Source organism: Cydia amplana, chromosome 1, assembly GCF_948474715.1.
Source record: "Cydia amplana chromosome 1, ilCydAmpl1.1, whole genome shotgun sequence".
Lineage (NCBI taxonomy): Eukaryota > Metazoa > Arthropoda > Insecta > Lepidoptera > Tortricidae > Cydia > Cydia amplana.
Window position 1 is genome coordinate 14832013 of NC_086069.1, and position 16765 is coordinate 14848777.

Genomic DNA, 16765 nt, shown 5'->3' on the forward strand with positions numbered 1-16765 from the left:
GCTTAGATCTTTAAAAGTAGGCAACGGATTTTGATGCGGTTTTTTTGAATAAGTAGATAGAGTGATTCAAGAGGAAGTACGGGTACCTATAGGGCAGTGTTGGCCGAAACGTTATTAATGCAATTAACTATATTTGACCATTAACCATTACTAATTGAACTGTAAACTGTAACCATCCGTTACGGTTAACCCTTCGTATGTCTAAGCACTGTTCAGTGCGCATCAATTTAAATCCATTGTTTTTAATTACAATAGATTTTAATGTATTCGCACTGATCATAGTTAGACTCATACTTAGACATACGCAGGGTTAATGGTCAATTGCAATTAACGTTCGGCCAACACTGGTATAGGGTACCTATAGGTACCTAAGTATTTCAGGTGCTGATTTTTTACGTTAAGTACCTATATAATTTAGCTATATAAGGTTTTTATGAGTTAGGTTAACCTCTAATAACAATACTAACGCGCTCAAAATATATCGCCTACGCAGTGCTTAATAAAACGTGAGCATAACGTGAGTCGGTCTATATGACTCACCGTAATTTACGTTAAACTACTTAATACATACTTTATATGTACCTATGTATATGTATATTTGTATATGTAACTTTATTACAACCGTAATCAATTTTTACGGAACAAATTTTGGCAACAAGTAACATTTATAAATAAGCAAGTAAATAATTATAGTAGCTACAATCAAATGACCTAGACTTGACTCATTACTTTGTAACAGACCCATTGTAACCTGCAGACCACAATGGATCTACTTATTACAAAGTAATGTTTTTACAAGTATATAAGTAAGCCGGTAGCCGGTACCTATTTTATTTCCACTAGAACCGTAGTTTCGCCATTTCCGCGACCGTCCGTTTGGTTAATAAAATGACCGTTAGTAATGTTAAGTAGGTATTAATAGTGTAGAAACTAAGAAAACTGCAATTTGGCATGGGTATACATATCAATTTCACGCAAAGTAGGATTTTGTCACCAATTTTTGTACCGATAAATCGTACCAATTAACATCCTGTTCGTAAGGTCAACGTGGGAAACGAATTGTTGTCAACCTAGAGACACAAATATCAAGTTCATCAGTTACCCTAAATTAAGCATGTTAAATTAAGAGGGACTAATATGGCAAGGGCCCTGCACTTTTTAAACTAACGCCGCCGTTTTTGTCTTTTCGGTTAGTTATACTGGTCAAACCCATTGGTTTCAAAATTAGATTCGGTAATTAGTAGAAGAAACACTCAAATCCAACGTCAACATTTCTATGGCGAAAGATATTGGACCCAGGATAGGCTATCCATTAGGTTCGGCCACAGACAAGACATCCTCAAGACTGAGCATAGTAACGCTACCCCCTCTGCCACAAATATAAGGTAGTTTTACTCCATCTTCGAGTCAAGTGTCAGAATCCCGTGCCGTGATTGGTCCGTGTCTTTGAACGGACCAATCACGGCACGGGATTCGCTCACCTCGTCCCCCGCACCCCAGTATTTTTGGCAGCATCGGTTTCATGAAATAATTGCTCTAAACTCCGTCTAGAGGATTCCTTGTCTATGGGTTTGGCGGCCTGGGTATTAGCAAAATTTCATGTGTGGCTCTTCCTGAGTTCTTGTCATCGGTGCATGGTAATCAAAACCTTACAGGGAAAATACTAAATCCTTCCATTAGGTCTAGTCTATGGAAACGCGCACACTACTCCGAGGCCACGAATGTTTGCTGTATAAATTGCCCTAACACATACCTACCCGCCTGCCAATCCCTACTCGCTGCATGCAGCATGGGAACCGTTCTGTCAACTAGTATGCAAAAATCTTAATTATAGAATGCGATACGATAACTAGTTCATCTTGGTACCCAGCTTCGTCTCCTTACGACTGCGAAATGGGAGTCGGGTTTGTCTGTGGCTGTAGGCACTACCCTCTCCAAATATTGGTACATACTTGTACTTTTTTGGACAAGATTACCTTCCGCCTGGCAGCTAGCTTACGTTTAGAGGCACCATCTAACCACACGCTGCGATGTCAATTTATCAATGCGGCGCCATAGTGAACAGCCTAGGCCACCGTGGCCTCTATGCGCCCGAAGCGCTGGGAGGATCCCCCGCCACGCCATCATGAATGGCGTCATCCGAAAGACCCTTTGTTAGGTCCAAACTGCTGGTAGTTCTAGACCCCAGCCGTTTGGCCGGAGATGACGGGAAGAGGGTCGGCCACCAGTTTGGAACGCTACTTCAGTTGGAACCTTGGCTCCGTTCCATGTTCCAAGCACCTAAGGTGCAATTCTGTTTGCAGCATCCTGCGAACATACTGCTCGTGAAAACCGTACCCGCAAAATAAACGGGATGCTGCAGTGGGAAAGAGCCCTGAGAGGCCGAGAGGGCGTCGGTTCTTCAAGAGTTGTCAGCGCACCTAATGAGGCTTCTGGTGACCAGTACGGCTACCACCAGTTTGACAGTGTCATGTTCGCTAGCGTGTGCTTAACTTACTTTTTCTACTCCAGCACTTAAATGTGTCAATTAAATGACTGACAGTGATATCTAAAGCAATGTCATTTGAATGATTTGTCTATAGGCTCATAAGATGACTGCTAGCAGTCATCTTATGAGTATAATACAACTGCTTTATTTTTTTTAAAGATACAAGTTCCGATCATCTTGATTGAAAGAGGTATGTTTTCATTTACAATAATAACTCTTTTTTTTTTTAAATAATAACTCAATTTTTTTTAAATAATAACTTTTTTTTTAATAATAACTCTTTTTTTTTAATAATTTTTTTTTTAATAATAACTTTTTTTTTTTTTTGCTGCAGCTGTCATAGAAAAAGTAATGTATGCAACAGCTCATAATTGGTTCTTAAAATTCTCGGGTCTTTTTTTACAAAACTCGACTACGTCTCGTTTTGTAACTTCGACCCTTGAATTTTAAGAACCCTTATTATATCACTGTTGCATAAACTACTATTCTATGCATCTCGCTCGTACTCGCATGTATAGAGTGTAAGCGAGATGGATAGAAAGTAAGTTACGCAGACGTTAGCGAATATTTATGTCAGTTTGACACTGCTAGCCCAGACAGTCGTGGTAATGCTACAAAAGGCAGGCCACTACTTCGCACAGCGAATAAGCTACTAACCTAAGCTAACTTTTTAAATTATTTAACTGAATCTTTGTGTTGTAGGCAATGATATTATAGGTATAACCATAGATAAGTTATACTCATACTTGAGGAGCACAAAAAACACTTCCATATTTATTTCTGTGCCTACGAAGAAATAATAAAAAATTAATAAAAAATCTGTTATTTTTTATTAATTTTCTCATTCCATCCATCTTTGTCACACTCATTGTTAAACATAAGGTCGTCTCTTTCTGTTTCGGTGTGCGGGAGCTCGTTAGCACGTGCACACATCTCGCTTGTCCAGCCGCGTCTAAAGGAAACTTGTACAATTTGTCACAAGGTACGCGCCTATAATTTTTTTTACATTGCCGCCAGTTTCTACTGACGGAAATTACTTGGCAAACTATAATTATGTGTTTGAAAGAAAAGTTTATTTTTTATACATGCTATCATATATTCCCTCGGAAAGCATTATTTTGTGAAGTGGAAATGGGACTGCTGATAAATATCATAAACGGCGTAGAGCAGTCAGGTTTTTTGTTGTTCAAGGTTTAGTTTAGTTTAGTCTTAAAATCATAAAAATGTGCAGTACCATCGTCCACACTGTTAACTGACAGTTCGTAAACCTTATTACAAAAGGAGTAAGGTCCACCGATGGACAGTTAACCGTGTTGCTGTTTGTACGTACCTAAATTTTTAAATACGAAAAGGAAGTACATAATAAATAACATGTATATATAGTTAGCTACTTACTTAAATGCCTAATGTTTTGGTAAGCAGCAATCAGTTACTAATATTTTCCTGTAGAAAATCCAATCATACACTATACACTATTAAATAAAGCTACACTTTTTAAAATCACATTTTTACTGCTAAACCAAAATGAAAAAATAAATTAAACAAATATGCGTTCCGATTCACGAAATTCGCCTGCAATTAATTAACCTGCGCAATGAAGGTCAATTTCGAGTACAATTTACGATACGAGTGTTCTGAGCAACAGGCGTGCGGCGATGCGCGTTGTATGTGACTAACTAAACACTGTTGACTGTATCGAAGCCGGTGTTATTGGTGGCTGGTGGCCATCGTTTGGTCCAACACTACGATACCAAATAGGATTATGTTCCAATACAAAGACTGTTTGGAATGTTCGATTCAATCGATAATGCTGACAATATGTGTTATTGTACGGTGTCCAAACCAGGGATGTTGCGGATGCCGATTTTTTGACATCCGCGGATGCGGATGCGGATGCAGATTTTTAAAGGCTCACATCCGCGGATGCGGATGTTAAGATAGATACATAAAAACGTCAAATATTACATTTTAGTAATTTTTATTTCAAAAAACCGGCCAAGTGCGAGTCGGACTCGCGTTCCAAGGGTTCCGTACATTAAGTCCCACTCACGCTTGACTGCTCATTTCTAATAGGTTTTTTTGGCTAATGACTTAAATTACCTAGCAGTCTAGCACTTACGCCGATGCTAAGACGTTCCTGTACCGACTTGTTCGACATCCGCATCCGCATAAGCTCCGCATCGATTTTATGCGGATGCGGATGTTGAAAATAATGCGGAAGTTCCGCGGTTGCGGATGCGGATGTTCGCAACATCCCTGTTCCAAACACCGTTGCAACTGTGGGTGATTCTTAAAGGGGTATTTTGAAAAATTACCTGACGAGAGAAGCGAAGTTCTTTCTTTCACACGGCTGGCAGGGACTCGTCCCAGCATTTCGAAGTTTTTTGATTTTATGCTTCGCTATGCTCTTGAACGGGTGCTATTATATAGTACCTATAATAGATATCATGTACAATCAGGAGTTACTATTTGCTTAATTAGCACCTTTGCATATGTACCAACTATGCAGGGGAGGGGTACCTTTTCTCTGCAGCTGACTGTACAGCAAGCAACAGGGGGTACCTTCACAGCGCTTAGAACGTCCTTATACCTTTATTTACGCCACGTCCGTCCGCGCTCCGCGGCTTCGCTCCTTGATCTTCAGCGCTAGAAGCTGAAATTTGGCATGGATATAAAAATCGGTTACGCCGACAAAGTCGTAAAAAAATTAGGTTTTAAAAAATTAGGGTGGCATGCCTTACTCGATAAGTGGGGATGTTTTTATTCCGCTTTAACCCTATTATATTCCGGGGATCTCGGAAACGGCTCTAACGATTTCGATGAAATTTGCTACATGAGGGTTTCGGGGCGAAAAATCGGTCTAGCTATGTCTTATCTCTAGGAAAACGCGCATTTTCGAGTTTTTGTATGTTTACCGAGCAAAACTCGCGGTCACCCAGATATTAATTAATTATTCTCTAAGATTTGAAATCCCACGTGACAGGCTGAGCCTAGTGTGGAGATCATTACTTGTACTGCTTCTCTTGGAATGCTAATTTCTTGAAATAAATATAATATTTTGATTTAATTTTGTAGCTTTTACTGTCGAAAATAATTTGACCTGCTGCTTGGCCTCATACTTCGATATATGAATTTGATTTAAAATGTGTATATTATATTTATCAAGTATATGGTTGCAAAGCGCAATGTTAACTCGTTGCAAATCAACTCCGAAGGCCGCTCGTGTTAGAACCTGGACCTTCGCAATAGGGCATTCAAGTCAATGCAACCTGCCCAGTATTCTCATTGCTAAGTGCTCGGGCACATAACCAGCGGTAGAGTGGTCTTAAGAACTCCACAACAATCCGTTGTCCGAGATCGCGATTACACTAGATACTGAATCGACTCGACTACGCTAATATATTATAGTTATATTGTTGTATGTAGTCTCATTGCCCAATTTACATACCTCAATTAGTCGGATATATGAATTTTACCCAACCCTTAATTACATGATGCCTAATAGATAATTAAATGATTAAAAAAAAAGTTTGGGACGAGCCCACACTATTATAAATACATGTATAGTCAGGTATTTCAATTAAGTAGGTAAAAAATACAGTTTCTATTATCTATATATATAAATGCAAGTGTCCTGACTGACTGACTGACTGACTGACTGACTGATTCATCAACGCAGAGCCAAAACTACAAAAGCTATAAAGTTGAAATTTGCACACTAGGTTGCATTTATAAAGTGTACAAGAGATAAGAAGCGATTTTGAAAAATTCAACCCCTAAGGGGGTTAAAAAGGGGATGAAATGTAGTATGGGGTACAAGTTTTATTTTAAGCTAGGAATTTGAAACTTCGTAAAAAGGTATACTATTAAAAAACAAGAAAACTAATTTCAGCGTTTTTGAAAATTCATCCCCCAAGATGGTAAAAAAGGGGTTGAAATTTTGTATGGAGACCAAATATTTTTTTGAGTGTGGTAGTTGAATCTTTGTATAAGGGCATATTATTAGAATACAAGAAAAGTAATTTCTGCGTTTTCAAAAATTCATCCCCTAAAAGGGATAAAAAGGGGTTGAAAGTTTGAATCCATTACAAAAGCTTTGAAACTTCTTAGAAAGGCTTAATAGCCGATTACAAAAAAAATAATTAACCGTTTTTGGAAAATCAACCCCTATGGGGGTTAAAAAGGGGATGAAAGTTTGTCTTAGGGGTTCAAATTTTATTTTAAGCCAGGAACTTGAAACGTAAAAAGGTATTATATTAAAAGAGAAGAAAACTAATTTCAGCGTTTTTGAAAATTCATCCCCGAAGGTTGTGAAAAAGGGGTTGAAAGTTTGTATGTACATCAAATATTTTTTTGAGTGCGGGACTTGCATCTTTGTACAAGGACATATTATAAGAAGACAAGAAAAATAATTTCAGCGTTTTTAAAAATTCATCCCTTAAAAGGGTTAAAAAGGGGTTGAAAGTTTGTATGGAGATCAAAAAATTTTTTGAGTGCGGGACTTGAATCTTTGTATAAAGGCATATTATTAGATTAGAAGAAAAGTTATTTCAGGGTTTTTGAAAATTCATCTCTCAAGGTGGTGAAAAAGGGGTTGAAACTTTGTATGGAGAACAAACATTTTTGTGAGTGCGGGACTTGAATCTTTGTAAAAAAGCATATTATTAGAATACAAGAAAAGTGATTTCAGCGTTTTATAAAAATAATCCTATTAAAGGGTTAAAAAGGGGTTGAAAGTTTGTATGGGGTTCAAATTTTATTTTAAGCTAGGAACTTGAAATTTCGTATAAAGATATTTAATTAAAAGAGAAGAAAACTAATTTCAGCGTTTTTGAAAATTATTATATTATATTTTTTTTATTATATTATTATATTTATATTAACAAATTATTAACAGTCCCTACTGCTATCTTGTGGTCGCCGACATCCGTTAGGGCATGGCAATTATAGAAGAAGAAGACTACTATATTTTGCCGCATTAATGCTCTCTGCTCATATAGTTACCACCAACATACAAATCCACGCGGACGAAGTCGCTGGCAACAGCTAGTGCTTCATGTTGCTGACTATAATCGCATGTCCTTTGTTTCAGCTAAAGCTATAGGTACCATAAACCAGGAAGTAGTTGAAATATAACTTAATACAATAAACAAATATATGTAGGTAATGTCAGCAGCAGAAGTTAGTAAGCGGGCGAGGTCTTCATATTGATACTTGACACGCTCTTACTTAACAATAAAGTCGCGTCAGGATCATTTTGAACAACTCGCCCGCTTAGTAACTGCTGCTCCTGACTGTACCTATAGATACTTATATATGCTAGTACTGTATACGAAAGCAGAATAGTTCCCACTTAGAGCTATTCAAGATTTAGTAAACGGAAGTTTGTCATCGATTCAATGTTCGTTGTGCAGCTAACTTCCTCTCACTGGCGTCGGCACCGGCACAAGCGGCACACCGGCAGATGCGGCTTCCCGAAAAGGGGACTGTAGCTGTAGCCCGGTGGGCCATCTGCGCATCTGTCCGCGCATGCCGGTATTGTTCGGTTTAAATACGCTAAATGCGAATAACAAAAAGTAAAATTAAGGGAGGGGCCTAAATGCTCTGGCGAGGCGTGCTCTAGCATGTTTAAAAAAAAGTAAAATAAGAAATAAGTTGAATTTGTACGGAACCGTCGGTGGGTGAGCCCAACTCGCACTTGTTTGAAGTTGGTTTTTCTTTATTTTTCTGGAAAAAAAAAAATCATCGAAGTTGAATGGGTTCAAAAGAAAAATATTAATTGGTATTTAGCATGCGTATTTCCTATTTTGCGCACTTGTATCGTACTGTTTTACGGTTTCGTAGGTCCAGAGAGCAGAGTTAAGTAGGTACAGTCGACTCTTGTTAATTCAAACCTGCGATAATTCGAACCTCTCTATAATTCGAAGTTATCACGAGTTCTCTAGAAGATCTCTTTATATTTCGAAATAAATCAATACATTTTTAAGCTCTTGGTAATTCGAACATAAATAATCAACGCTAAGTAACAAAACGACGCGTTAATTCGAACTCATAGGCGTCAAACACTCTACAATTCGAAGTTATCAGATTGCAGACCTCACACTTTTAGGCTTCTTCCGAAACTAACCTTTTATATAGTAAAAAATATTGCAGTTAATCAGGTATTTGAACTTTCATATTTTTTCTCTCAAAAATTTCGAACCATTTGATATTTCAAACTCTCGATAATTCGTAATATTTTAAAAGTCCTTTGAGTTTCGAATTAACGAGAGTCGACTGTACCGCTTTTTAGATCACAATACGGTTGCCAAAAATGTAATTAGCAATTTTGAGGATTTTCTCTAGGGACTTCATCGATTCCAATCCTATTTTTTGACTTTCGCTCGATATAATGTGTGCTTTTGAAGTTATGAGGGAACAGATGAACATACATACATACATACATACCGGTAAAAATGTGAAACATAAGTCTAAAACGCACTTCAAAAATAGAAACGGAGCGAATTTGAAGTTTACCGCCTAACGTTAGAGGTCACAGAATAATGCCGCGAACCAGTAGCGCTATCTGCTCTAGTCAGCGCTCACTACTAATGTCCATGATTGTAGCTAGATGACGCTGTTGCAACGTTCACGACACGTGACCGTTCCGACACAGGTAAAGCTGTATGCACCATAGTTATCTACCGTTATCTTAAAATTACCTACCACATCGATGTAGTTATTTAATCTTCCCGAGGTGCCTAATACCTACTACTTAAAGGAAGTGTTTCAGAATCGGATTTCCAATTTTTAATTTCCTTTGAATGCCATAAATCATTATTCTTTAATAGCACAGCCATAATCTTGAGACTCTCCTAAACTAAACCTTACTGAAAGAGGGTTACATTGATAGCGTACGAAACACACCTTTTGGGCGCCAATGACCGATATATCCGCACCGTAGGTTCAACGCCAAAGACCGATTAATCGGTCACAGACCAATATAGACCTACGTGCATATGCATAAAGTTCAATTTCAGTTTTGACACTTAAGTGAAGTGACGTCAGCGTGACTGACAGCTTTTGTGTTTGACACGGCGTCGAAAAGGTTAATAAGACTGTTCTAGCCTTTTTAATAACCAGCACCAAACTCACAATAAAAGAAAATCGCTGTTCGCCATTCTTCGAATATATGTGCGGTATAGACACTGCTTTATCTACGTCAAGCAATTATAAAGCAGTATTGCGCATCACGCAAGTGCAACGTCTATTTTAATGTTATTCTTACAAGACTATCGTGAAGTAATGTAAACTCATCGACGACGAGACTTGTGGGTTTTCAAGCCTTTCTCTCTGGGACAAATAAATAAGCTTAAAAACAAAATAACATTTTACTTAAAATCGGTTGTATTTACATTTCGTCCATCGTAGAAAATCAATAGTGTTCAACATCACAAATAAATAAAATCGTACTAAGGTATTCACATTTAGCCGTACATCGTACACAATATGCGACATTACCACAAAATGAAAAGGCGGGACCATACGATTTACTCATAAGATAAATTTATTTAATTCATTTTATACTCAATTGCTGCTAATGAAAATACATTTGCTCCCTTTGGTATTCGATCGCCAACGGAACAATTCCCTAAATGCTTCCGAATACATCTTCCAGTCTCCCACTGAAGCCGGACGTTATGTAAAAATAGTTTCATTAATTAACATTATTATTGGTGCATCACACCCGTGCCCCACGAAAGACTGCAAAGGTGAATTACCGGAGTGAAAACTGATTCAACGAGTAGTATCAACATAACTCGCACGTTACTATCGCCGCCCGGGCATCGGTCGCTCGCCGGCTGCCATGGCAACAAACGATCGGACGCCGAATGCATCGTCAGCAGAGCCAGTTGTCAAGCCGAGCGGCGATGTATCGCGCGCGCCGGGTGATTTTCCGCACGGAGGAGCGCGTTGCCATGTCGTGGTACGGGGGCGCGATAGACGCCGGTGCGGGCGCGGGCCGGGGGGGACCCACGCCGGGCGCGCGGCAAATCGAACGAGGCCACGCGGTGCCGGCCCGCAACCCGCGCCGACGCGCCGCCTCCCCCACCCCAGCCCGGCTCACGTCACGCCGGCTCCCATGCCCTTCCATAAAAAACGTACCATCCTACACACTAAATCACGTAAACCTAGGAATCTCGTAATCTACACCTTGAAACACTGGAATACCGAACTGAAGGTTCTATCCTAATTAACAATTATGGACAAAAATTACAGGCCGGTTTTAGTCATGTTTATCTTCGCGGAGACCGGCCCGCTCTATCTGTACGTACAGATGAGAGCGCGCGACCGCGAAGTATGCAATATAATGGTAAAATTGTGATGTTTTTCATTGGAAACACCCTTTGGATTACGAAAAACCTTATCTCAGTCGGCAGCCAGCGTTGCGATGTTAACTTCCTCTGGAACTCTGAACTCCTACAGGACGTCCATTTAAATTTACTTTCACTTTAATTATGCAGTTCTCAGTTCATTCACACGATAAATTTCATTTTCGCTCGGTCCCGAAGAAATTCGGAGTTGGAAGGAGATAGGGTGACATACGAAACGAGATTATGTACCAACAGCTTCCATTAAGATGCATCCATCAAGTGCTGAATTGACAAACTATGCCATGTTAGACTGATTTTATAAATCACAGGCTTTAATTACTATAATCTAAATATGTACACAAACTCATCAACAACAAAAAATGAAGATTGAGCGTAGTGAATTAGCTTACAAGCTACTACAGGTAATGCAATGTAGACAGTCTCTTCTAACATTGAATAAGTCCCTATTGCATAGAAAACTATCACAATTTTACCATTCAAAAGGCTTGTGGGTAAACCTAGAATACAGTTTGGATTTCACTTATTCTTTACTTTCCGAAAAACACATTTGTACATTTCAACAGCATTCTATTAAGTCTTAATTAGGTATAGGCTCACTGCACTGAGCCGAAATTAAAGATACGGCTTCGGTATCAAACTTAAACATTGTAAAAATTGAAAATCTGCATTGGATTTGATTTCTTAATTACATTTTGTCATTAAATAAAACTGCACCCGTGTTAGGTGGGAGCGATGTCGGCCCCGCGTGTTCCCAACTGTTAGTCTGTCTGTTTGTGTGTTGGGGCTGTTTATGGCCAGTTGAGGCGAGGCGAGGCCGCGCTAGTTCGGGGCGTCACGAGCACTAACACTTCACTGTGACATTGTCCTTAAAAGAGGCACAAAGGCGTATTACGCGTCTTCTTCCTCTTCCTCACCTAATAGCTCCTCCTCTACTTCTTCATCTGTAACAAAAACAAGAGCTATTAAACTGAATTTAAACTAATAAACATAGCAAAGTACTATACAGATATACAACATTACAAATAAAGCTAAAATGAAGCAAGCACCTAAATACCTAAATTAATTAAGTCATTTCAAATATGCGGTTAATCGCGATGTTTTGTCAGCCTTGTTTACCTTCGAGATCGTCATCCTCTCCCTCTCCTTCGACTTCCTCGTCTTCCTCGCCCTCTTCCCCCTCCACGTCCTCATCATCATCGTCGTCACCCTCACCCTCTCCCTCTAGGTCTTCCTCTTCACTGTGAGGCTCATCGTCGCCGCCGCCGCCATTTTCTTCCTTTCGCGCCTTTTTTGCTTCCGTTGCCTTTTCCTATAACAGAACAATCAATTATTATTGGGGGAAAAAAACAAACATTTTCATTATTTATTTACATATGCTATGAATACACACAGTCTTGAAGCTATTCAAGATCGAAATAATCATTTAGCAAGTAATAACTGGCCATTAGCCAAATGATTTCAATGTTCTCGCAATGTAATGTGTATTGTCGGAAAAAGTAGTGTCCTTTAGAGATAATGAGACGTAGCGCAGGTGACAAAGATTCGTTACGATAAAGAAGCGTGGGTTATTAGTTGTGTGGGGGAAAGAGCGCCGTAAGCGCGGGGCCGGCGCCATACGGCCGATATTTCCGTGGCAGCCTGCGGAACGCGGCCACCGCGCATACGTAACCGCCAAGCGTCGTCGAATAATCAACGCTTAAACCACAATATTCGAGCGCATTTACACAACCTAATTTATTAATAAAATTGATAGGTATAAAAAGTCCGTTAGTCTATAGCTATACAAACAAATTTATTTCATAATAATAGCTACGAGCGTTAGCGTGTACTTATTTAGGTTACGAATAAGAAAAGAGACATGAGATAACATTCCCATAAGCCGTTTTCCTTTTATTTTACGGTATTATTCACAAAATACCATCGATTTAGCGTTGCCCTCTAGTTTAGGGCATGGTGTAAACAATCTACCCCTATCCTATCACACTAATGACTAGGTTAGGTGTAAAACAAAGAACGTAAGTATTTAAGTACGTAGGTAACAATACAAAACGAGTAGGTACATGTGACATGATGCAAATAATGCCGGGTCATTGACGTTCTATGTAACTAAAGTAAAATCATAATAATGCGCAAGTGTTAGAAAATTGTGGGACCTAGTTTGGAAGCAATAGGAAAACGTACCAAATCAGGTTTAGTTAGGTACCTACCAAACATTGGCAAGGCAACTGACAGCCAAACACCGGACACTTGACGTTCGCCGGCCATATTACCGATCAAGCGTCACGCTGCCATGAGCATATGCCCTAAGAAAACTTAAAAATAGACGATGGTACGCAATAAATCAATAACAAACAGATCACTCAAAGCATAATTATCATCGTGTGGGCATTATTTTGTTGAACTAGCTCACAGACGAACGCAGTGCCTTCTCGCGCCATGTTTTTTCGCCAAGGTCATGCCTCTGTATAGGAAAACTGGTAAACAAAGCTATCGGAGTAGACGTTACTCCTTCGCGTAATACCTTTACAGAATACTCCAACGAGGGTCATCATTCAGCATCGTGGTACTGACTCATCGATTACCTCATACAAAAATGCAGATCTAACATAAATGACATCCAAAAATACGCCGGCTCGATATGGCTTCACACTTGTGCCCAAAGGGGCAGATTACTATTCACCACGTGGTAAATTATGAATATCAATAATAAACGAAATTCCTTGAACAGCCTATAATAACGTTCAATAAAATGGCGCGGGATTATGTGAATACGCTTAGAATACATGTGCACTTACCTCTGCCGCTCTTTTCGTTGCTTTGAGGTCACTTTTCGCGTCCTTCTCATCTCCAACCTTTTCCACGGCCACTTCACTGTTATTTTCCTTGGTGCTCATGATTGTTCTTGGCGTTAGTTACTAAAAATAGTTAAGTTGTAGACTCTTCAGGTCCGACGCGCGACTGACTGACCGGCGACGACACAGGCGAGTTTGAAAACGAAGATGGCGCGGGCTTCCACACGCGTTCTGTGATTGGCCGAGACAGTCCGCCATTAAATAACTGTGACTAGCATGTGGAAAATATTGTCAATTATAATATTCGATATATTGAGTTTTACTTTAGAAAGTATGATATGAATCACTTTTTACATTTATGTTAATCCTTTAAAATAATATTACGGCAGCCAGAAAGGCTATCTATTTTTATAAATCAGCAAAGCAATGCCCGATGAGCTTTAATTAGTTCTATGTTTCACCACTCTGTGTCGCTATTGTCAATGACAGTTGTAGACGGAATAAAAGCGGGAAAATAAACAGAATAAGTAGCAGTAGCCCTATAACTTAGCTATATAGCCAGCGCTACAGGACTAATAATAGGTATATATTATTTTCTACATTTTCAATATTTTCATTTTCGCCAGAAACGATAGTAGAGTTAGATAATTACTTGATATATAATGTACGTATAACACTGCACATTACACTCGCGACTCTAATGTCTACTATAGGTACCTATTTTCTGGCCAACATTTTATCATTTATCAATTTTATCATTCTAAGCCATTCTAAGGTCCATTGGGTCCATTAAATACATTACGATCTGCCTGATCTTACGATCGGCCGCCGACAGATCTATCAAATACCGCAATGTATCGCAAATCGCATGGGATTATCGGTGATGTTTGGAAAGGCCATTATAGGTACCTCGTTTCGTTTATTAGGGTTCCGTACCCAAAGGGTAAACGGGACTCTATTAATAAGACTTCGCTGTCAGTCACCAGGTTGTCTGTGGCCATTTGTTGTTATAGCGGCAACAGAAATACATCTTTGAAAATTTCAACTGTCTAGCTATCACGGTTCATGAGATAAGTACAGCTTGGTGACATACATTATTGCTGCCGTGATGTTTTTGCCGTTTATTGCGCAATGGTACGGAACCCTTTAACCGTGAGTTCGACTCGCATTTGGCCGGGTTTTTTTAAATCGTCAACGCATAATAAAGAAATGCGCCATTACATAATTAACGTATTAGCGTCTTGTTTTTATAAATTATAAAACAAAATGAACAGAAAGTAGGGTAGTCATCGATCATGATCAAATGTTATGACTTTTTCCGCGAAGTATTTTCTATTCTAAAATGTGCTAACACTAGGGCATCTTAGACAAACTTATAAAGTATCCAAGCAAATAAACACGCATAATCAAACAATTTGTTTAATTTTATTGCAAGTATCTAAGTAGTATAAATAAAGGGATTTACACACAGAACACTTGTCATGACACGTTCAGAAGGAATATTTACAATAAAACGTTCTACAAACCTATCAATTATATTATTATTATATCACAATAATCTAAAGGGACCCAGCTATACTTTGAATTAGAATGGTTCCCTTATTCTAATAGATAGTTGCGTCTAGGGTTACCAGATACAAATTTAGAATTTCCTGACAAAATTCCTGATTTCCGAATATTATTCCTGACATTCATATTTTTCACGACGACAGGGGGGGGGAGGGGGTGTCGTCCATATCTGTGCTGATCGTAACAGACGCGTTTTGTTAGAGAGTGAGTTTTCTGTACCTAAAGTCTATTTTTTTATTCGGTAGACTGAAATGACAGTTAATAGTATGAAATGACAGTTCATGTTCATACTATTAACTGTCATTTCAGTCTACGGAATAAAAAAAGACTTTAGTATTGCCGTATGAACCGAGCCGCGCGCGTCATTTAAGTAAATAATAAAAAGGTACTTTATAATAAGGTCTATCAATTCAAAAAATTCCTGACATTTTCGTGTTCCGTGCCCATTCCTGACAAAACGCCAAAATTGTCGCCAGGAAAATTCCTGTCATCTGGTAACCCTAGTTGCGTCCCTATCGCTCACTATAACCAGACTGCAATATTGTAAAGTTTGTAGACCGCTTATCACGCCTCACAAGCATCGCGAAACTGACTACCGCGTATCTTGGTTTTCCTCAAAGCCTATGGTTTTGCTCACTGCAAGACCGGAGTCGAGACTCCACTAACATGTTTAACCTCCAATAACATTAGTGCTCGTTGGAGTCGTTGGCTTAGGGAAGTATTAGGTACATGTTGATGCATTGGGGTTAGGCTGGGGAGCACGTTTATGATCAATACAAGGGTATCCTCGAATGCGGACTAATATTTGCCTCTTTTTGAGGAAAAAATCCATTGAACTGAAATATCGAGTGCGATCCGTCCACGTGACGTGGGCTAATAAAATTTAGTTAGTTATGAAAGGACTCAATTCTAGATATAATCACAATCAATCAGTAGGATAGTATCCATGACAATCATAATTCAATTTCAAATTTAAAACCTCAAGGGCCTCGAGGAACTCGAGGACTACATAGTTTTTTAACGCTATTATAGACTGCACCGTACCGGAATGTGACAATTAAGGCAATAAAACGGTCGCCGAATGACGTTCAGCCTCATAAATCGCTATCGTATATCCCGTTTCCAAAAATGAACTTAGGTCATAGTTCCATAATATCAGTAGGTACAACTCACAACTTCAGTCTCCGTAGCACTCACACCTCACCCCGCTCCGTATTCTGCGTATAACAAAACACACGGAAGTACCCATCCGAATCGTGTAAAGCATTGGATTCCTCCGAAAACGGTGCCGTCATATGACGGCCGTCATATAGCGGCCGCAAAAGACGGCCGTCTTTACGGTGGCGACATGTGGAAAGTACCACGGCGTCATAACACACCGTCATCCACCAAGGTCAAAGCGGCAAATTTGAAAAATGTAGGCGCGATGGGATAACGTCCCATTGAAAATTTGAATTTCGCGCCTTTTCCTACTGACAAGATTTGCTTGATCATCTATAATTTACTTGGAGGATGAAATATCATCAGAAGAGGAAAATAAT

The 16765-nt window shown here is 39.2% G+C and overlaps 2 protein-coding genes and 1 long non-coding RNA gene across 4 annotated transcripts in view; 1 reads left to right on the forward strand and 2 right to left on the reverse strand.

Moving 5' to 3' along the window:
- LOC134648844 (neutral ceramidase-like) overlaps positions 1–4154 on the reverse strand; it is a 34500-nt gene extending 30346 nt beyond the window's left edge. Inside the window, exon 1 of the mRNA XM_063503428.1 lies at positions 3884–4154. The gene's annotated coding sequence lies outside the window, so the exon portion shown is untranslated. The remainder of the gene's footprint in view (positions 1–3883) is intronic.
- A 4872-nt stretch (positions 4155–9026) lies between these two features.
- Positions 9027–13965, forward strand: LOC134648743 (uncharacterized). Of its 2 annotated transcripts, none has more exons than XR_010096922.1 (2): positions 9027–9143; positions 13809–13965. It is a non-coding gene; the product is annotated as an uncharacterized LOC134648743 (long non-coding RNA). The 2 variants fall into 2 exon arrangements; XR_010096921.1 differs by lacking the exon at positions 9027–9143 and adding an exon at positions 12933–13242.
- Positions 9845–13836, reverse strand: LOC134648733 (acidic leucine-rich nuclear phosphoprotein 32 family member B-like). The gene is made up of 3 exons (XM_063503244.1): positions 13659–13836; positions 11980–12172; positions 9845–11804 (listed from the first exon to the last, which is right to left on the reverse strand). The coding sequence occupies exons 1-3, from the start codon at positions 13755–13757 to the stop codon at positions 11752–11754; spliced, it is 345 nt and encodes a 114-aa protein (XP_063359314.1). The 5' UTR covers positions 13758–13836; the 3' UTR covers positions 9845–11751.
- Positions 13966–16765: the final 2800 nt, after the last annotated feature.